The sequence below is a fragment of the Antechinus flavipes genome, chromosome 4 (assembly GCF_016432865.1).
Source record: "Antechinus flavipes isolate AdamAnt ecotype Samford, QLD, Australia chromosome 4, AdamAnt_v2, whole genome shotgun sequence".
NCBI lineage: Eukaryota > Metazoa > Chordata > Mammalia > Dasyuromorphia > Dasyuridae > Antechinus > Antechinus flavipes.
In genome coordinates, this window is record NC_067401.1 from 412662948 (window position 1) to 412685176 (window position 22229).

At 38.1% G+C, this 22229-nt stretch overlaps 1 protein-coding gene across 1 annotated transcript in view; it reads right to left on the bottom strand.

Annotated features, from left to right (window-relative positions):
* RGSL1 (regulator of G protein signaling like 1) overlaps positions 1-22229 on the bottom strand; it is a 65158-nt gene that overhangs the window by 7875 nt on the left and 35054 nt on the right. Inside the window, exons 12-20 of the mRNA XM_051998823.1 lie at positions 21986-22103; positions 20989-21118; positions 18107-18287; positions 16299-16437; positions 15829-15953; positions 11159-11268; positions 9980-10072; positions 3046-3103; positions 2491-2575 (exon numbers count right to left, since the gene is read on the bottom strand). Coding sequence (XP_051854783.1) covers positions 2491-2575; positions 3046-3103; positions 9980-10072; positions 11159-11268; positions 15829-15953; positions 16299-16437; positions 18107-18287; positions 20989-21118; positions 21986-22103 — 1039 coding nt within the window. The remainder of the gene's footprint in view (positions 1-2490; positions 2576-3045; positions 3104-9979; positions 10073-11158; positions 11269-15828; positions 15954-16298; positions 16438-18106; positions 18288-20988; positions 21119-21985; positions 22104-22229) is intronic.

Consider the following 22229-nt stretch of genomic DNA (forward strand, 5'->3'; position numbering starts at 1 on the left):
TTGCTGATGGCCCTTCTCTGACCTGTTCTTTTTTGTTCATTTCTAATCTAAGCCCTTTTAATGATTCAGTCCCAGACCCTTGTTTTATACATTCTCTGTTTGGACTATGTTGTATGTACCAAAGTTCTTTTAAGGTTGGTCCTGTCTTTTTCTATAGGAAAGAAAACAGAGGTTCTTAACTTTTTTTTTAATGTCAAGGTCCCCTTTGGCAGTCTGGTAAGCCTAAAACACTTTTCAGAATATTTTTAAGTGCATGAATTGCAATATAGAGAATTACAAAGGAAATAAAATATATTGAAATGTAATGATGTATATCTATCTATTTATGTTTATCTATCTTCTCTCTATGAAAATACAAGTTCATATATCTTAGATGAAGAACCCCTGAACTAGAAAGCTATTATCTGATGCCAGTCTCTGTGGCTGGGTCTCTACTATGTGCTGCCTATTCTTTCCTGTGCTCTCCCATACAGATTTCCTCCTTTTCCCACTGTTATGACCTTCTCTTAAGCACCTATCCCTATACCTACAGAGTTATCTACAGATTCTGGCATCTCATCCATAAAACATCTCTTCTTTTTATTGTGTCCCCCATTCTTATGTAAATGTATAGAGAAATAAGTATGGGATATATTGGGTAGAAAGCAAAACACTGGCAAAAAACAAAAAAGATTCATCAACTTAGCACTGAAATATATTTTAAAGATCTTCTAGTCCAACCTCCTTTCTTTACAGAGAAGAAAACTTACACCTGAAGTCACACAGGTAAAAATTGTCAGAGACCAGATTTGTACCTAGATTGTACTTGTATTTAGAGTCTAGTCTAAACCCAGTGATTTTTTTTTTTTTACTGTAACACAGAGTTAATGACTGCCATCAATGGAACCCTCTAACTTGCTTTTCCATGCTTTCTTTTTTCCTCTTACTCTACATCCCAAGAATACAATAAGCATCCTAGTTATCTCAAGTATGAACTTACCTCTTGAAATTCTGCTCTTCATTTTGGTTATTTTTCTTAAGCTGTTTTTATGCCTTTTTAAACATCAGAATAATTTTTTCTAGCATGTCACTCTTTCCTTTCCCTATATCTATCCAGGGATTTATCTTTTGAAACAAAGCAAAATTTTAACTAAATTGAAATGATAAAATGTCTAATAGTATAAGCAACAAACATTGAGTTCTTCCACAAATCTACTTAAAGGAGAGAGGGAAATTTCCCTTTTATTTTTCTGGGGTCAAGAATAAAATTAATCTGAGCTCATCTGACTTGACGTTACTGAAAAATTATGGGGCAGAAGGCTGGAACTCTCTGCTTTGAGGGCATGCCTATTGGCAAATAGTAATGACTTGGGTTTAAAATCTAGTGCTTGAGGTTAAAATTTCATAATGGTTCCTTTTATTTTTTTTAACTAAAACAAATATACAACCAAAAAAAATAGATCTCCAAGGAAGAAGGGATTCTTTTTTTGTGTGTGTGAGGGAGGCAGGATTAACTTGCCTAGATAGAATTAACATTTATGAATGATAGCTCAATAGCATTCATAATAATAATAAGACTTTATATTTGAATCAATTATGAAAAGGAAACACTTTGTATTTTTCAAAATACTTTTCCAGATAGTATCTCATCCAGCTATTTCCATTTCACAGATGCAGAAATAGGCTTAGAAAGAGAAAATGGTCTTGACCCAAATCATATAGTCATATAGTAGTTGAGCCAAAATTAGGACCCATGTCTCCCAATTCAAACAGAATACTCTTTTAGAAACAATTACTGAGTGTGTAAATAGTCCACTCAGGTAGTGAGCTTAGGCTCAAACACAACAGCAGATCTGCTGCCCTGGAATGTCTCTCCTTTTGTACTCAAAGCAGCCTGTCCCTGCCATTCCTAGGCTGGTACCTGATGCCCCTTCTTGCTGGTGCCAGGGATAACTGCCAAAGCATCCTAGCTCTGACCTGTAAAAATTCCCTTAGGGTTAGGTGCCTCCTTAGTGCTGGTCTGCTCTGTCAGATGTTTGATGTTACTAGTAAACTGACTTTTTAAGAGATGTCAGAAACTTTTTGTCTGAAGGGAAACAGAAGAACAGTCAGTTAATAGCAGCCATGAGGCATCTAATCTGGAAGTGTTCTAGGCTTGGTGATTGTGTCATCAGTGCCCAGATAATACAATGTAGAACTAACTCTCTAGACCAATGGGCCTCAAACTTTTATATTCCATTCCCTTCCAAGAGGGTCGAGCCCTGTCTTGCTCCTTCAGGGTAAGGTGTTGGTCTCTTTCTCAGGTGCAAGTATAGCTAATATATGCAAGGAGCTAATATCTCCTGAGAGTTCAGTAGCTCCAAGCCTCCTTAGCACTTGACAAAACTTTAAGGATTTTTTTAAAGGAGACAGAAGGCTGGAAGGCTAGACTTTTCCTCAATGTCTCAGGCTTGAGACTCTGACAGTCTTGCACTGACTGGGTCATTGGCTTCTGGGTCAGTGGAGACTGACCTGAATTTCCAAAGGCGTCAAAATCGCTTCTTGAATTCTTTTTCCACTCCTTATGCTTACGTTATCCTCGTCTTTTTCCATATCTCTGAGCCATGTGTAGAAAGAGAGGGTGAGGAATATTAGGATCACATATAGATTGAGGACATTTGAGGTTCTCTTCCCCATTCCAAGAAGGGATCTGGCTATTGACATGGTTTTTCAAAATCTGGTTGGAGTAGTCCTAATGGGAGCTACTCAATGTTGGTAATCAGGCCAAGGACTGCCCTAGAGGGGTCCCTTTTCCTTCTCTAATCAACCTGTCTCTGGAGGTGGCTCTTGGCTCCCTGGGAATCCCATCTCATTCACAAGGCAGAGTGTGGTGGTGGTGGTATGGTGGATGGGGAATAGACTTTATCTTCTATGCACCACATGAAGAATTGGATTTCAGCTGTGAAACTAAGGTTCCTTCTTGGACCCCCTTCCTGGGATAAGAGGCGGCTTACCCATTCCCAATCATGCTCTTTAGTTCAGAGACAAGGTAACTCACAACCAAAGGGATCCCCGAGTTTTGCCTACCCTACTGGTGGGAAGGGGAGTGACACTTTTTTCTTCTGGTTCACGCTGCCAGTTGAAGCTAAAGACAAATATAAAGAGAAGTTCCCATCAGAGCACATGGGAAGAGGTGACGATTATTGAGAGTATCAGGTTTGGAAAGGACCTTTTTGTCAACACAATCAGTCTGGAGAAGTGGTTGTCACAGTCAGACCCTCTCTATGCGTTGCAAGAGGAAGCTTGGCTGTGTATATGGTGACCAGTAGTGACCAGGCTCTGGGAACATGAGGTAGAGCAAGGCAGTTGGAAACTGGTGTTGGAGGATCCAATTCACCTCATGGGTTATTTTCAGTCCAAGTGAATCTTTCTCAGTATCCATATGTCATATCATCAAACCAGAACAAATCTAAGGAAACTGGACTAGGTTTCTCTCCTCCAGAGGGTGGCAACATCTCTTTCCACTGATAATGGTTTGCTAACAAGGTGTGAGATTACTGAGAACTTGACTTTTCTTGCAAAGATTCAGCATCATACAAAGAGTATTGAAATTGGAGACAGGAAGCTTGGGCTAAGTGATTGTGTGACCCTGGAAAAATCACTTAATCTGTCTAATTCTCCCTCAGTGTAAAAAGAGAGAATTGATTAATTGATCTCTAAAAAGCCCTCTGCTCTCAAATCCAGACTTTATTGTAAAGTATGAATTTTGCCTACATCTTCCTAAAGTCAAAATCTTCCACTGGAACCCCAAAGAATTAAAATCTTTTTCAGAAAGTACTTTTAACTGGGAGAGAGAAGACTTGAGGAGAGGCATCTTGTTGATCTAAGAGAGCAATGGGAATAAAATAGCTTGGAACTTTTCAGGATTCTTCCTTCCCATCAAGGCATTGCTTCCTTAGATTAGTCTTGATGAAGTTACCTTAGTTCATTTTTTCTTCTTTCCCCATCCAATGTCAGATGTATTAAATGAATACTACCAACAATAACTCACTTTGAGATTTGTAAAGTGCTTTCTTCACAGCAGTCTTGTATATTAGGTAGTACAAATACTGTAGCATCACCCTAATTTTACAGATTTTTTTTGTCATCATTTTTCAGTCATGTCCGATTCTTCATGACCCCATTTGGAGTTTTCTTGACAAAAATACTGGAGCCACTGTCCATTTCTCTCTCCAGCTAATTTTATAGATGAGGAAACTGAGGTCAACAGGGTTAAATGACTTGCCCAGAATCACACAATTGGTCTAGACAGAGGCCTGGAACTCAGGAGATGAGTTTTCCTGACTCCAAACCTCTCCTATCCATTGTACATTCACTCATATTTGTTGACTAACCCCAGGGGATTTGCCTGCCTATATAAGATGTAGCATTATATTCAAATACAGATAAGGACCAGCCCATTTGGGTCCAACCCATCCTGCCATGGAAATGCTTATCACCAACAAGCTAGCCACTAGGTGATGAGTTCTTTGGACATTACAACCAGATGGCCGTATGGACCTAGAGGCAAGGAAACAAGGCTTCTAATCTTGTCTCAGCTAGGTCCTAGCTTTGCAAGTTACTTTGCCTTACTCAGCCTCAAGAGTCCTCCTAAATCCAACGAGAATACTAGTACCTACATTTCATAAACTTTTTTGAGAGAATCAAAATAAGTTAATATGCATGAAGTAATTTTCAAACCTTAAACATCAACTAAAACTGTGAAACAAAGACAAATACTCACAAAATAGTAAGGAGATGGGAAGGGAAAATTGAGATTGTAGAAAGGTTGGCACAATAGAAAATTAGATCAGATTATTCCAAGAATAGGTGGCAACAAGAGAGCTAATAAGGAATTTCAGAAGAAAACACAAATAAAAGGGGGGCATCAAAGGTTATACAACCAGTCCCATATCAGAATTTCAAATGGAGAACCAGCATGCTCCATTGATACCTTGTAGGAGAAAATAGCAAGGCCTCCAGTATGCTGGGAGAAGGAATACTATCTGGGAAATGGGAGGATATGAACAAGAATCATAATAAATGGCAGGCAAGGAGGGATGGGTTGCGCTCTTTGCTTGTGGAGAGAGTTTCCAAATTGATGGAATCAATTAATTTACCTATTTGAGAATCCCAAAAGTATTTAAGGCTAAAACTGGAAGGAAGATAAAATGAATGAAAATGGAACTAAAACTTCTCAGTCTTTCTATGACCATTTTCTCCATCAATGGCAATTTATCTTAAGATCTCTGAAAGACAAGATAATAATTGGAAGGGGGAAATTTCAAATATTATTCCCAATGAAAAACAGTGATTAAAATATCTATCACTTACCCACAAAACCTATGCCTGCTTTCTCATCTCTACAAAATCTTTGAGAATGATTTATAGATGTTTCAAGGGTCTTCTTGATAAAGATGAGATGGGAAGAGGCATATTTTTATAAGTAGATCATGACTAAGTCAAGACATCACTCATGATGCAGTTGATCCTCTTCAAAAACAAAGAATGAACAATAATAACAACAATAGACTGTAATTTTAATCACTCAATTGATAGTTGTAGAGAATTTAAGATCCTCCTAGATTTAAAATTGAATGATTTTTTTTAAAAAAGCATTTGATCAGTAATAGAGCAAATGAAGTTTAAAAGGCTCTCCTCCAATGATGTGTCTCTCCCATGAATAAGTAGAGATTACATGAGATTTTTATGATAGATGATAGATATGATTTATGATAGATATGATAGATTGTAGATAATGGAATTGAATAATATTCTACAAACTTCTAATTATCAAATCAAGGTATAAAATAGGTAAGACTCACCAATGTTTGCCATTGTTATGGAGAACATTCATCACAGATTTGCTATGGAAGAGGCATTCCCTATGGCTTCCCAGAGCCTTACTTTATGAATATTATTATTCTAATTGTATTCAACCCTGGGATGTTTCAGAGTCTCTTAAATGAGATTCATGTAACTACTGCAGGATTTGGATTAACTCTCTTCACAAGAGAAAAGAAAGTAGATAAAGAATCCCCCATGATCGAAAATACAATATGCAGTTCATTGAGTTAGTTCTAGAACAGAAACTGTAAATGGATAACAAATTAGGCCTAGAATTGAACAGAAGGAAGAGAACAAGTGTAATTGTATTTGGGAAATACAATAACATTTGTAGACATGCCAAACTTTTTACTGAAACAAAAACTTATCTCTTTATCACAAATATTTTTTCCCAGTAATAGTATTTAAGTGACAAGCATGGAATACTATAATCTCTAATGAATCAATATTTCAGGTCTCCCAAAAGATTTTTGAGTGATGGTATAGTCTTCAGCACGTTACCCATCTATGATAATCCCACCCCAAGTAGGCTTGGCAATCTCCTGAAGGAGAGCCCATATGATTTTGCATATATGATGAGAGGCTTGACTCCTGAGTGAGAGGAGTGGGGAAAAGAGAGGTGAAATGGGGGAAAGTAAAATAGGAAAAGAAATTGAAGCAGAAAGAGAGAAAAGGTGGGAAAGAAAGAGTGAAGCATAGACTGTGAATAGCAAAACAGGAGGCCCTCCTGGGTTTGTAAGTGTATGAGGAAAAAGTAGAGCCCCAACGCATCCTTCAATTTGATATTAGAGATTGCTAAGAGGAGACTCATAAGTTAAGACAATCGTCTCCCCGATTGAACTCCCCGAGAGATTTCCTCTCACTCCTGGGTCAAAGAGGCTCTTGAATCTTCTTTATTCTAGTATTTAGTCTTCCCTAATTACTGTTTTACTAGCTTGTTTTGACTTCAAATATGTGCAAAATGCTGCATCAAAGATATTATCAAAGAGATGGAAAAGGAGGTGAACCAAACATATAAAAAGAATAAGTGGGAAAAGTGATTAACACCCACATGATGTCAAGAGACCTAGGATAAAGCCTCAAACTGAGCAAAACCTACTGGGGAAACTGTATGGAAGGACTTGACCAAGAGACACAGAAGATGAAAGTATGTGGATGAGTTGTGACCCTGCATTGTTGGAAGAAGACTCACAATGATGAGATTACAGATCTGTTGAAGCAAAGAAGTCCAGTCACTGTCTTCTTGGAAATAATGAGCTCAGGCAAGAAAGATAAACAGCTTAAAAAGCAAAAGCTATATCCATTCTCAGTAACAGAGATCAATATATGGATATGGCAGGCAAACAATATGCCTTTTGTTTTATTGGAGAAGATGGAACTCTAGATAGATTATTAAAGAGAAGGGAAAGACATATGCTTTCAGCACAAAGAAAAGAATTCTAAACAATAAAGATATGGACTAAGGACAGCAGATAAAGCTCACAGATGTAATGTTCTGGATTAGGAGAGATGGATTGCAGAAAGGAGTTCCCCAATAATAGATGTAAAATCTTAAGTATAATATGGAGAAAATGGGTAATTAGAAAAAATTTGATAGGTATTTACCCTGGCCAAAATAATGTAAATGGAAGATATTCTTGTAGGAGCCATCCATTGCAAGCAAAGACCAGATGAAAGTGAGGAGACCAGTGAAAAGGATATATCTAAAAATGTTCAAGTATGGCTAGATGACCATTTACCAAGAAGGCTGTAATGGGAATTCCTGCTTCTGTTGGGTTAGTGGGTTCTGGGTTGCGCTTCAACTTGGAGATTCTATAATGTTACAGTCATCAGGGTGGATGATGTCTATTCTATCTAGTCAACTGTCATATCCCAGGAAAAGGTTAAGAGACAGGCCACCGGTAAGAAGTAGCAGCTCTTCATCTCTTGAGAAGTAGAGCAAAATGTCAGGACCCAGAGTAGAAGACATATGCTGAAGAGATCTGAAGAGAGGGAATTTTCATGTCAAAGGAGATAGCAAAAGCAGGAATTGGGAAGTTCAGACCACAGAAGAATATGCGAAAATAGTAAGGGATGGGGGCTAAAAATAGAACATTAGGATGAATTTAAGGTTCAGAAATGCAAAGATAGGGTCACCAGCCTAGTAGCTTGATTGACAATTCACTATGTTCAGCTAATCTTCTAGCATGGCTTCATTTTATGAATGACTGTCATATAATGACTATTCACCTTCCTGAAAATTAAAGAGGCAGAGCTTTTGATTATTGATAGCTAGACCTCTTTTCCTAAGATTCCTTCTTAGGTTTGGGGTTTAGTGGGTTTCTGATGGTAGCAACTTTCAGTTCCACAGATATGTATTTGTGCCAAGTTGGTGTTCATTTGCTCTGATGACCTCCCAATTAACAAGGTACCATAGACAGCTCTACTAGCATTGAGATTCCAAGGATGCTATCTTGGGAAACTCCTTTTCTTATCTAGTATAACTTGAATGGTGTCATATGAAAGGCTAGTGGATGAAAACTGAGGTCTAAGAATTCTTGACATGATAAGAGCTGGTGGAATACATGGTGATGTTAAACAAGTGGTTGCAGTTGAAAGATCATGGGACTTACTATCTGGGTAAGCTTGAAGAAGCCAGTATTATAATTATTTTATTCCCTGGATAACTATCTAGAGTGGAAGTTGCAAGTAGAAAAAAAAAATCACACTTGATTCTGCAGCTTTCCTGAGGACTTAATTGCAAGAGGCCCCAACTTTTTGAATCATAAACTGAAGCTCTCCTTGTAGCTCTCCAAAGTCACCTCTATATTATAGGAAATGTAAAATGGAGTATAAATGTGGGGGAAACACAAGGATGAAAAAAATTATTTTTATAGAAGAAATGATATATAATTCTAAGTGCGCAAGTGATTTTTATAACTTGACACTGGGAAGCAATGTGAGCTCATCAGTTCATAAATGTGGTTGTTTCATGAGTAAATGGAGATTGTAGATTTAGGAGACTCCCTGAAAAATTGGATAGGCTTGAATGGATGAGAATGTTCAGAGCAGAAGATGGGGCATTTTTAAGGAGCTTATCTACTGGATCTTATCCCAGGCCTGAAGGTAAATTCATGGACAGGCAGAAGTATCACTTTCTGTATGTCACAATTAGTGTCATTTTGGACACACACTGCCATAAGTCACGGGACATTGTACACAGCTGGTCCATCATGACTTAGATGTAGCACTTCTGCCTGTGCCAACTTAAGAGTATGGATAAGTAGAAATATAGACACAAGAATATTTCTAAAGCCAAGGGAAAGACTTATTTCAGTGTTCTTGGTTATGCTTAGACATAAAAATCTCAGTAGTGATGAAGGCCATATTTTGAAAAGTTCTTAGTTCTGCTACCCTGTACTAAAGTTTCTTGAACAAAGCATCGATTCACTGGCTTTCACACCTAGGGAGATGTGACATCTTAAAATTGAACAAATTAAAATGTCATCCACTGAATCTAATCTTGCAAGGAGTATTTGAGGTATCCCTCAATGAGCTTTGTTGGCTCAATGACTGACTGGGTACTGGCTCTCAACTGATATTAGGCCTTGAAGATTGACTTAAAAATCAGAAAGTTTGTATCCAAACATTTGTGGACTATGGCTCTTTCTACTCTTTAAAGAGACAAAGCTGCCACATAGCAAAAGCCTTGAGAAAAGAATTGGCAGTGAAGAGAAAAAAAGAAAGGAACTGATGCTAGAAACCTCATGGAAAGGGAGACTGCATTTAGAAAATAACTGAATGCACAAAGTTCTGAATAGGGACAATCCTAAAACAAGATGATGTGGAGAAGGGTGAAGGGTAGCTGGAGTCACAGGGATTTGAAGGCAAAGGGGAAAGGCTAGATGTTGAGAGTGCATGAATACAAGCAAGGATAGGAAGGAGGGAGTAGGATACAGAGAAAGGGGACTGTAACCAGAATCCAGTGTAAGGAGGAAGCCCAGAATTTGCCTCTGCACAGCTTCTCTCTCCATTTCTTCTAGTTTTCTGGAACCAGGTAGAACAATTCTGATTCCTCCAAAGGTTTGAAGTCAGCTCTCATATCAGAGCTATAGTAGCTCAACTGGTTCCATCAACTTGACATCAACAGACTTACATATTGCACCTGGACTCTCCACTTCTTCCCGAGGCTGAGGAAGCAGCCACTCAATGCCCTTGACCAGGGAAAATCTCATGACGAAATGGTCCCCTACAAACAGAGAAATGAAGGAGGAAAACAAAAGCAAAACAAAACAAAAAATTTAAGTGTTAATCTCATTTCACTCAAATTTCTTTTTCTTTTTTTTTTTTTTGCTGAGGTAATTGGGGTTAAGTGATTTGCCCAGGGTCACACAGCTGGAAAGTATTAAGTGTCTGAGGTCACATTTGAAGTCAGGTCCTCCTGACTTCAGGGCTGGTGCTCTATCCACTGCCCCATCCAGCTGCCTTCAAATTTCTTTCTTTAAAAAAAAAAAAAAAAGATTTAGACCTGTGATTTCCCTGAAGTAGGGAAACTTGCTTTTTAGGAAACTCCTTTTATCAATGTTATCAAGCAATCATTCTGTGTCCAAGATGCCTGGGGACATTAAGAGGTTAAAAAAAAAAAGAGGTTTCCTGTCACAGACCTATTGTGTTAGAATTGGATTTGAACTCAGGTTTTTCTTCTCTCAAAAAACCAAAACCCCAAAGCGAACATTTCCCATTTCCTAGTTGATTCGATTTAAGTGAATTGTTAAGAGGAAAGTATCTGATTAAACTAGTTTACTTCAAAATAAGAATGATGTTTAGCCAAATGAATGTTAACTTTTGTAGGCATATCTGTAGTTTTTTTTTTAATGCCATAAGCTTTTAAATTGAATATTTAAGTGGCAGAATTGAAATTTTAGCTAAATTATTAGTAATATATACTGCTATAAATTTTCTAAACAGAAAAAAAGATTCATTAGCTCAAATGACCAAATCTCTAATATAAGAACTTTATTTGAGGGTCTTTTTTGGACAAAGCTCTTCTGAACCTCAGAAGGTACCTCAGCTACTTGCATCTTATAAGACGGAGATCTTATAAGACTGAAGTCTGATACCTTGCCATTAAGGGTTATATGAGGAAAAAAAAAAGTCAAATATCTCCCGGAACTTCTTGAATCCCCAAATGTATTATATCTAGATCATTTAGATATAAAAATCCAAAACTTAGTGCTTTTCTTTCTGCCAAATCATTTCAAAGGGTTACAGATTCTTCTCCTGTGTCGAGTGAGACTGAAGGTTGAGGAACAGGAAACCATGGGCCAAAGCTTACCCCCACTCCACTGATTCTGTTTAGGAGATACCGAACGAGCCGGGGAGTGTTCCTTGCTTTTCTTTCCCCAGCTCCTTAAGTAGTCACGTTTTGCTTTCCAGTTACAATACCTATGTGGAAAATGCTCTTGTTACAGAATAGAAATAGCTAGTTAGGAGGGCTCACAGAGAAAGAGGGTGGGTGGTGTTAACAGGATAGTAAAAGTTGTGCGTTCACTGGAAGGGAATTCTTGATTTAGGAAGCTCTCTACAACCCAAGGATCACCAAAGCACTTGTATAAAAGCAAATGGAGAACTTCAATGAACCAGCATATGTCTGATTGTATGTTTGAGCAAAGTATATTCCTCAGAAGGTTTATTAAGAAAATGGTGATTGTCTGTTTTGCTCTGATCAATTAAGTCAGGATTAAACAATAGACAGAGGTAAAGGCTGAAATTTAGTGGGTGATGTATGAAATTTCTTTTTATCTTCAAATTCAAATTGGAAATTCATCAAGGCTTAACAATATTTTTGTTAGTCACTTTGATACTCACTAATTAGTGATCATCAAAAAATTTTTAACTGCCTCATGGTTATATAAAGGGATCACAGATATAATTACACTTCCCAAACTAATTTCCTACTTAAATGTTTTGGGGATTAGAACAAATTGTTGGAATCTAAAAGTTTGGATCTGAACATATGAAATATTTCTGGGATTAAAAAAGGTCTATACTCAAAGTCATGTTTTTGATACAGCTGTGAGATAATAGGTAAGTCATTTAACCTTAAATTGTCCCAGTTAATTCTATTCAACTAAGTTATAGAGGAGTTCTTAGGGAAGAGCTGCTAACCTATAGTCATTCCTACACTGATGAAACCACAGATCTAGAACTGACCTCTATCCCCAAATTTGTCTCCTATGCCTCAATCTAGATTAAGTCTTCTCTATAGCTTTAAATCTCCCAAGTTTCTTCTTTTTCTCCCTTCTTACCCGTCTTCCATTTCTTTTGGATCTCCATTATGTCTATCATACCATTGCTCTGTTTTTCCTTCTTTAATAGTGAATTAATTTTCAAGTAAGCATTCATAGACAAAAGAAACTTCTTTGATTTCTCTTTTTTTCTTGTCAAAAAAGGCTAAAAGGAATTAGATTTAGTATCTGCAAAATATACTATTTGAAATTTGCAAAGAGGCAAATGTAGGCTTGATGTTAGCAGAAACCAAACAAAACTTTTCTTAAAAACCAGAGCTGTCTCAAAGTAGAATGAGCTTCCTGAAGAGCTAATGGTTCTCTTCTTATTGGAGAACTTCAAATAGAGGCTCCATGACTGCATGTCTGGAATGTTAGATTGAGAATTTCTTCGTGCACCGGAGGTCTCTTCCACTTGGGAAATTCTGTGTTTCCGTGATTTTTGAGTTTGGTCTTAAACTGAGGACATCAAGGTTTAAATGCTAGGTCTTTCTCTTACAAGCTGTGTAAACGTAGGTCAGTTTCCTCACCTATCCAACTGGTGTCAGTACTTGGGCTCTACACTTCTCAAGGTTATGATAAAGAAGGTGATTTGTCAATGCTGCAGTATAGTAGAAATGTCTCAAAGATACTGGGAGGGATGAACAGCACAAAACAAGGGAGAAAAAGAAAGTAAATTTGCACAATTATGCACATGTAACCACTAATTCCTCCCCCACCCCCAAAGCTACTGAAGAAATTTTGTAAAGGAATGTATATTTTAATGCATTTTTGAAGAAATCTTTCTCCTCCTCCTCCTCTTCCTCCTTCTTTTCCTTCTCCTTGTCATCCTCTTTTTACTTTTCCTTCCTCCTCCTCCTCCTCCTCCTCCTCTTCCTTCTCTTCCTCCTCCTCCTCCTTCTCTTCCTCCTCCTCCTCCTTCTCTTCCTCCTCCTCCTCCTCCTCCTTCTCCTCCTCCTCCTCCTCCTCTTCCTCCTTCTCTTCCTCCTTCTCTTCCTCCTCCTCCTTCTCCTCCTCCTCCTCCTCCTCTTCCTCCTCCTCTTCCTCCTCCTCCTCCTCCTCCTCCTCCTCCTCCTCCTCCACCTCTTCCTTCTCCTCCTCCTCCTCCTTCTCCACCTCTTCCTCCTCCTCTTCCTCTTCCTTGGCAAGTTCAACTATTTTAATAGTAATAATTATTATATCTAAAAATATATGCTTTTTTCCAAAGAGCTGTCCCATTTGTTTTTCAAAAGAACATGGAGACTTTCAGTGAAGATTACAATGGGAAAGAGCATTGAAAAGTGAACTTTCACATAAACTCTAATTCATGTCCAAAAAGGATCCAAAAACATTAAGTAATAAAACTGAAAAGATTCAGAAGTAAGCTCCTTCTTCTAGTCTCTAATTACACAAGATAGCAAGACACTATAGGAAGCCAGTGATAGTGGTCAGAGAGGTTGTACTGGAAAGTCTAATGCTAGTCCTAGTCAGAAACTGGCCAAACTGGGGAAAGGAGGGGCATCTGGTCTCAACTCTGATCTGTCAGAACAGAATCAGAGATAGAAGAAGGCCCCATAGATCACTGTGCAGAAAGATTTTGTAATTCTAGAAACACAGGAAGCAAAAGTTGAAGAGTGAGCCATTCCAGCATCTGGTCACTATCTCCTGGGAGCTTGTGTAAGAGACCTGATGCCATAATTGTCTCTAGAATCCAAATGGGACCTGGCAAGACCACAGCAAATGATGGAAACAATTGCCAACTAAAAATTGGAAAGAAGAAGAACACAACTGAGGCATGTCTTGATAGGATTTAATAAAGGTGAATTGAAGCACAGAGTTCTGAGTTTTATCAGTTTATCAGCAGTGCATGAACCTTCAACAAAATGGATCAAGTGGCTACTTCTGTTAGACCAATGACCCAGAGGACAAAGCCCAGCTTCTTTTTATAAACATAAAACAAAGAACAGAACTGTGTAAGGGGGGGAAAGTGTGATTGGTTATAGGGCTGATAATATCATGGGGGTGAGGGCAACATAATTGGTTACATCAAAGAAAGTGGGCTAGCACCCGCATGCTATTAAGCAGCCACCCCTCTCTATCATTAAAGAATACTTAATTGATTTATGAGACCTATCAACATCCTGAGGACATTGTTAGTGGACCAGGGATAACAGCCAGAATTCCTGGATCCTAAGAGAGAGAGAGAAGACTCTCTTTAATTGTACATGGAAGGATGGACAAGAAACTCTTTAAAAATATTTTAATTGATAAACCTTGTCACCAAGTACTAACCTTAGTGGCAAAAGGGTAATCAGTTAAAGGCTAAATAAAGGCTAATAAAGGCTCATTGGTGCTTTTGTTACAATATATCCCTTCTGGGAGGACTCAGGTTTGCTCTTTAACTGGTCATATGTGTTCTAAGGTCCTTTAGCTAGAGGTGGTGTAGTAGACACAGCACTGGGTATGGAAGTGGGAAGACTTGAGTTGAAACCTGGCCCGATGCTAGCTGTGTGACTTTGGGTACATCATTTAACTTCTGTCTTAGTTTCTTCAACTGCAAAATGGACATGATGACAATAGTACTTTTCTTCCTCCTCCTTTTTTTTTCTTCTTTCTCCTCTTCTTCCTCGTCCTTGTCTTCCTCTTTCTCTTCCTTTTCTTTTCTTCTTCCTCTTCTTTTTTCTTCTTCCTCCTCTTCTTCTTCTTCATCATCATCATGCAGGAAAGATTTATTTTATCTTTTTGCAAGAATGGGTGTCTAGGTTGTAGAACACCTACTTTCCATGGATATTTTGAGGATCAAGTGAGATGATAATTGTAAAAGTGTTTAGTGCAGTGTGTGACATGCAATAGTAGTTTAATGTTTGTTTTCTCCCTTTCTTTGGATCTTATTATCTGACCTGCTTCTATCTCATTTGTCATTGAATCTACTGTTGGAACTTAAGGATGGCTGGGCCTTGCCATCTGCTTTGTAGCTGAACTTTCTTTTTTATGTGTTGTCTTCCCCAAATAGATTATGAATTCCTTGAAAGAATAGATCAGACATCTTTGTGTGCTGTTATGTATCCTCAGCACTTAGCATAATACTGGATACATCATAAAGTCTTAATGAATACTTTTTCATTTATTCAAACTGAAGCCAAAAAAATCCCATCTCCTCACAGAGAGATCATTAGTCTATGCGCATAACTATTTATTTGTCAGTGTTTTGAATAGGGCAGTGACAGGTATAAAAAGAATAGCATGAAAAGTATTCATGTCATATTTTTTTGCAGCTTTTTTAGTCATGTCTGGTTCTTTATGACCCCATTTGGGTTTCTTGGCAAAGATACTGTAGCAGTTTGCCATTTCTTTTGTCAGTTTATTTTACAGATGAAGAAACTGAGGCAATCAGGGTGAAGTGTCTTGAAACCAGATTTGACTTCAGAAAGATAAGTCTTCCCTATTCCAGACCTAGGCACTCTGGGCACTATGGCTCTACTTGGTTGTCCTAGGTGTAAGATAGGTATATCTGAAGAGGATGTCTAAAAAATTATCCTAAAAAGACATCCTAAGAGGCAGAAAAAGAAAAAAAAACAAGCAAATACTGAACTAAACATCAGATTGACTGTCTCTGACTTGCCTTTTAGTCTTTAGACAAATCTCTTTTCCTCTCTGATTCTCAATTTTCCCATCTCCAAAACAAGGGAACTGAATTTGGTTCCATTCTAAGCTTTAGGATACTAAAGGAGATACTTACTTTTTCCAGAAGTACATAATAATAGGGAAAATTGTCATGACAGAACTGTGGAAGACAGAGCGATCCAGGTGCCCCTCTGCAAAAGCATTGTAGATGTTGTCCTTGGTGGCTTCAGAAATATTTACCTGCCCAAAGCAAAGGAAGTTGATGTCACTGCTGGGTGAGCCATAATCTGATGCCCACCCCTAAAGAACAAAGTAATATTCTGCTTTCTCCAAAACCCAGCTTCTTAAACTGTGGTTTGTGACCTCTTATGGGGTCTTACAAGTGAATATGGGGGTCATGAAATTATGATTTATTGTTAGCAAATGTTTGATTTGTATACTTATTTTATATATCTATACACCCACAGGTCTTGTAAAAATTTCCTGGGAGAAAAGGGATCACCTTCTTTTTTGCTATCAGAAATTCTGAGACTAGAAGCCAATCTGGTATAATAAAACAAGGGTTGAACATAAGTTTGCTCTTACCCGTAATTTGGGAGGAATATCAGATGCGAGGAAGAGCTTAAAGATAATATGTCCTTTGGCTTTCAGCAGTGCAACATCATTTTCATTAAAGATCTTGTTAACTTGCAGTACTAAGGCTGAAGAGACCAGGTCATTGAATCTGAAATAAGAGTGTTGAGTGGAATACCAAAAAAGATAAAATTGGGGCATTGGAAGCAGAAGATACCAGGTCCAAGCATTCTTTTGACCTAATGATGAACTTTTGGATTAACTGTCAGCAAAATTGGGAAGTCAGTATGGTTCACTGTTAGGAGTCCAAGTCTCCCTTTTTTCTGTCTTTATGTCTACCCTCCTAGAAACTTCACATATTTTTGTTTTCTTCTTTTCTATACCAAAATCTTCCCTTGAAGGGATCTGCCATTCATTAGAGATCATTTCTAACTTGCTGTGGATTAGTTTTAAGTCAAAACATTATCTCTCCTGGAGGTTTTTGCACTGTATACTTTATAATAGTAGAATGAAAGGTGAAGTAACATGTTCAGTGAATTTTTTTTGCCACAATAAACAGTTTGAATTAGTGCTTTTTGAATTTAGAAGGAGTTTTCTTGCACTCTTCTTGAATAAAAAGTTTGGATCAGAAGATCAATTATAGCTATTATGCTTTATGGTATCAAAATAGTGGTGGCTCGAAGTATATATTGACTTTTTCAAACTTTTTCAAAGTTTGCCCAGGTGGTTTTTTTAGATTAAAATAAAAAGAAAAAAAGAAAACTGAACCTGGCATTAGAATATCTTTGCTTAATTTTAAGCTTTCCCACTTATCAGCTATATGACCTTGACCAAGAAATTTATCCTTCTGGACTTCAGTCTCCTCTTCTCTAACATAAAAAGATTGAACTTGTAGTTCAGTTGTTTTCAGTCATGTCTGACTCTTCATAATTCCATTTGGGGTTTTCTTGGCAAAGATCCTGGAATGCTTTGCCATTTCCTTCTCCATCTCATTTTTCAGTTGAGGAAACTGAGGCAAACAGGGTGAAGTAAATTTGTCCATAGTCATACAGCTAGTAAGTGCCTGAGACCAGATTTGAACTCAGATCTCCTTGACTCAGGCTCAGTGCCTTATTTACATTGTCTAGCTGCCCTAAAAAATAGGAATATATGCTCTCTAATTCCTGCTGTAATCATCCATGGTTCACAGCAGAATGATAATGATAAATATTTCACTTTAAGTTTTACAATGTGCTTTATCATTTGATCTTTACAATGGCCCTGGAGATAAGTGTGGAAATTGAGGCTGAAATAATCTCAAAAAGTAACATAGCCTTTACATGCCTTAAGCAGAATACAAACTCAACACTTCATAACTCCAAGTTCAATTTATGTACTATGCCCTCTGGCTAATATAATCATCTTGAATTGTCACATTTGACAAGAATGTCTCTTAAATATTCTTCCTTAATACATTGTATCCTTAAAGGATTTGTCAATAGTTTCTCTTTCTGTAAAATGAGCTGGAGAAGGAAATGGCAAATCACTCCGGTATCTCTGCCAAGAAAACCACAGATGGGGGTCATAGAACCTCGGACATAAGAGAGAGAAATCAACAACAATAACAACAAAAAAGAATACTCATGAAGGTTGAAAAGTCTCCAAGTCCCAAAGAATAAATGTCTAATAGTGAAAATGTCAGGAGTTATGATGGGTTTTAAGCAGGAACCAATCTAGCACCTCACATCCCCAATTCTACCTATAGAAAGCCTTGGCCAAGAGCAAAAATGAACAGGAAGAAGAGAGGACAAGAAGAAAGAGGGGAGGGGTTGTCAACTTACTTCTCTATTTCGATAAAGAAATTTAAGTCATTGACCAGAAAGTTGATGATGACCATTTTATGGCCAAGAATACGGCGCTTTACAAATACTATATCTTCCATGTCGACATCTAAAGCAGTCTTTTGGGGGGGAGAAGCGCTTGTTGTGGTTGTAGTTTTGGGTGGTCCTGATATAATCATATCTGAAAGCAAGAGAGAGAGAGAGAGAGACAGAGAGAGAGAGAAAGAGGGGAAGAGAGAGAGGAGGAGGAGGAAGAGAGAGAGAGAGAGAGAGAGAGAGAGAGAGAGAGAGAGAGAGAGAGAGAGAGAGAAGAGAGAGAGAGAGAGGGGAGAGAGAGAGAGAGGGAGAGAGAGAGAGAGAGAGAGAGAGAGAGAGAGAGAGAGAGAGAAGAGAGAGAGAGAGAGGGGCAGAGAGAGAGGAGGGGAGAGAGAGAGAGAGAGAGAGAGAGAGAGAGAGAGAGAGAGAGAGAGAGAGAAAGAGAGAGAGAGTTAATACTTTTTTGCCCAAGATTTTCATGGTCCTGGGGATCATAGTGAACATCAAAAGTCAAGGGAAAAACTCCAGGGCACAGATGCCAAACATTATGTGACTCATAACACTTCTAAATCAGGACTGAACCAGTTAAAATGCAATTGGGAAATATTTAATAAAATACTATAAAATCTGGTTAATTAATTGGTGATTTTCTCAGTCAATTTGTGATCCATAGGAATCCTTAAGAAAAGTTTGGAGATCTCCATTTCCACTTGAGTGTGCACCACTGATGTAGAGGACCCAGACCTTGGGTCTATTCAGCAACCAGTCTCTTAGGGTGGGGATTTAACACTTCAGACACAAAGAGCTCACAAGTTAGTCCATCTCAGGGTAGGGCTTTAGATTAATAGCACAACTACTCTGTATCCCACAGCTTCTTTCTCCTCAGACTGAATATGAATCATGAGTATTGTAGCTGAAGCTGGAGCCATCTGCATGTAATTGAGAAGAATAATAACTGACATTGATTTAAAGTTTACAAAGTATTTTACATTCATTATCTCATTGGATCCTCACCAACAACCTCATAAGATAATATCTCCATTTTATAGATGAGGAAAACAAGGCTTAGAATGGTTACATGACTTACCTATGATCACATAGCCAATAAATTGATAGTCAGGATTTGAATCCAGATGTTCCTAGTTTAAAGTTCAATCTTCTTGCTTACTACTGCCTCCAATACAATGACTATAATAATATATACCTATAATAATATCTACGTCTATATCCATCTCTGTCTCTCTTTCTTTCTGTCTCTGTCTCCCTCTCTTGCTGTTATTCTCTAGCTGTCTCTCTCTTGCTCTCAAAGGTAGCTAAACTTAGATTAAAGACAATGATTATGATAAGGTTCTGGAGGACAGATGAGGAAAACACATCCCCCTCCTTCTCAGAAGAGACTAAGACAGGACATAATAAGAGTGATATATGTTGTCACATAAAGTCACTGTATTGATTTTGTTTTACTATTCTCTTCTAGTGAAACACTTAGAAAATGTCTAATTTAAATACACACAAACATACATACACACACAAAGCATCAATACAACTTTTTTAAATGTAATTAGCTTGCTAATGTTATATTAAAGTTATGAGGAGACAATCCATCTTCTATTATTATTGTATTTTATTGAATAGAGTAAAGCAGGAAACACAAGTAGGAAATTAGATAATAAAGGAAAAAACTGTGATTAAGAAAGGGCAGAGATGTCTGTTTTAGACATTTGTTACTCCAAAAAATTGTTCCAAGTCTCATCCTCTCTTCAACAAGAGCTGATATTTTCAAAGTACTAAAAAGTTTACAAAATACTTTCCATACATTCATTGTCCCCATAATGAATTTGTGGAATAAGTGCTAGAGGAGTTATGAGGTTCAGGGACTTTTATATAACTTTTCTTATTGTAGTAAAAAGGCAATATTTGAATTTGTGAGTTTAATGCATTCTAGTCCAGAGCCCTTTCTGATTCACAGCAACATGTATTTACTTCTCTATGTACATTGTGCTTGCTCCCAGTAGAGTGTAAGTTCATTGAGGGCAGGGATTGTTTCATTTTATCTAGATTTTGTCATTTGTGAATTACACATAAATATTGGATATGCTTGATGGATGAATGAATAAAAAGAATATAATCTGGAAGAAATTAGTGACGATTAAGGAGGAGGCAGTATATGGTAGGCTATAGGCATCTGAAGAGATGTTTGTGGCTCTGGAGGTTTATGATTCTGCTTTTGGAAGAAAGTCATGGGGGAAGGTTTTGAGAGTGTTTCTTGAAGCTCAGAAAAGCTGAGCCTTGATACCAAATTCTGATAATGCAACTGGCTCCTAGAGAATACTGGAAAAGAAAAAGAATTCTGCTCTTTGAGGGATTGGAAAAGAACTCTCCTAGACCTCCCTAATTTGTACCTTCTCCTAAGGCTTCATAATTAGGAGAATTCTGGGAACTTTCTTGCCTGATAACCTAAACTATATCTACAGAGTGACACAGGTGAAAACTGAAGCAGACCTGATATTGTCCTACAGCTTTCTCCTCTAGAAGAACTTGGGGCACCTCTTGTTTCCTAAAACCACAAATGAGGGGTGCTATGATGGCACTAGAGACCAAAGTTTGAATCCAAACTGCTGCTTCTTATCTGTTTGACCCTACGCCAGATATTTGATTTCCTCACTTATAAAATGAAGGATTGGACTAGATGATGTCTGAGATCCCTTCCACCTTCAAATTCTGTGATACTTAAAAGAAAATTGTTGCTACACTCTGTGGACACCTGACTGGGGTCCTTTCAAGCAGAGTGTGGTGGTCACCACATGGTAACAAGAGAAGAATTTCTGAAGGGCAGCGATACTTACTTTCCTTATGATTAGTCATTTCCTTACGTAGAAAGTCCTCAAACTGGTGACGGCTTTCTGGTTTCTTCATTTCCCTTCGAAATTTGCAGATACTCCTAATAATGGCACTAAGGTAGATCCATACTCTTTTCTGTGGAGAGATACAGTAATGTTGTGAGCAAAAGTGACCTTACACAGAACCTACCAGCCTGGGAGAGTGGGAAGGAAATGATGATGGGAGATCAGTGAACAAGGCAACAGAGAAAGTCATTTGAATCACAGACCATCTGAGCTGGGCAGTGGTCGCCATTTCTTTTCTTGCCTTTCCCACCTTTCATCCCCATTTTATGGGTGATCAAAAACTGGGTTCTGCATAGGTAAATTGACTTGTCCAAGATTGCACTGCCAAACAAGGGAAAAAGGAGGAAAGAAACAGGCTTTCTTTGGACTCATTGACTTCTTCAGGGCTTGGGATTCATGGGTTCATGTGTGATGGGAGCCAGAGCCTGAAAATGTGACCTCAAGCCTTACAGTTAATGTAAACTACCTTGGATAAATGCAAACAGCAAAGGAAGCTCTATCTCATGGGAACACTTTCATGGGATCCCGGGCCATTCCTGGCTCTATGCCTTCTTTGTTCTGTTTCTATATAACACTTGAGGTGGCCTAAGGGTGGTCTGTTCTGATCCATACTTTGTGCTCTCCCCATCCAGGATGACTGACCTCTTGTGAGTCAATTCCTTTAAACAATCCAATTAGCCAACCAAAGCCTAATAAATCTACACATGTAGCCCATGCTGGTGTGGACCACTCTTCTTTCTTTGCTATCTCGCTATTTTCTCAGAGGGTCTACCGCTCTCCATTTGACATAATCAAGGCAGACATTTCCTTTGAACAGATCTCATGTCTTTACACCCCAATCCTTATATTCAGAAAGGCCTTCACTCATGGAATTCTAAGCACCAGCTGGACACACCAAGGTTGAAACATGGCCTAGTTTTGTATCTTGCTCACTGACCTTCCTGAGCTCTAAGTTAATGGTCTTTGTTTCCTTTTTCGGGATTTTCTGTGGCATTTCAACTTCTGGAATTTGAATGTGAAGGCGATGTGGGAACATGTCTTGGTAAGTTTTGAACCTGCCAGCAAGAGACAGAGGATATTAAACATATTTGGAAAAACAGACTTCTTAGACACAAAGGTTCCAGATAAGCTGTTAGAGTAACTCCTGAATCCTGAGGTAGCCATGGCCTTACGTGTATTTA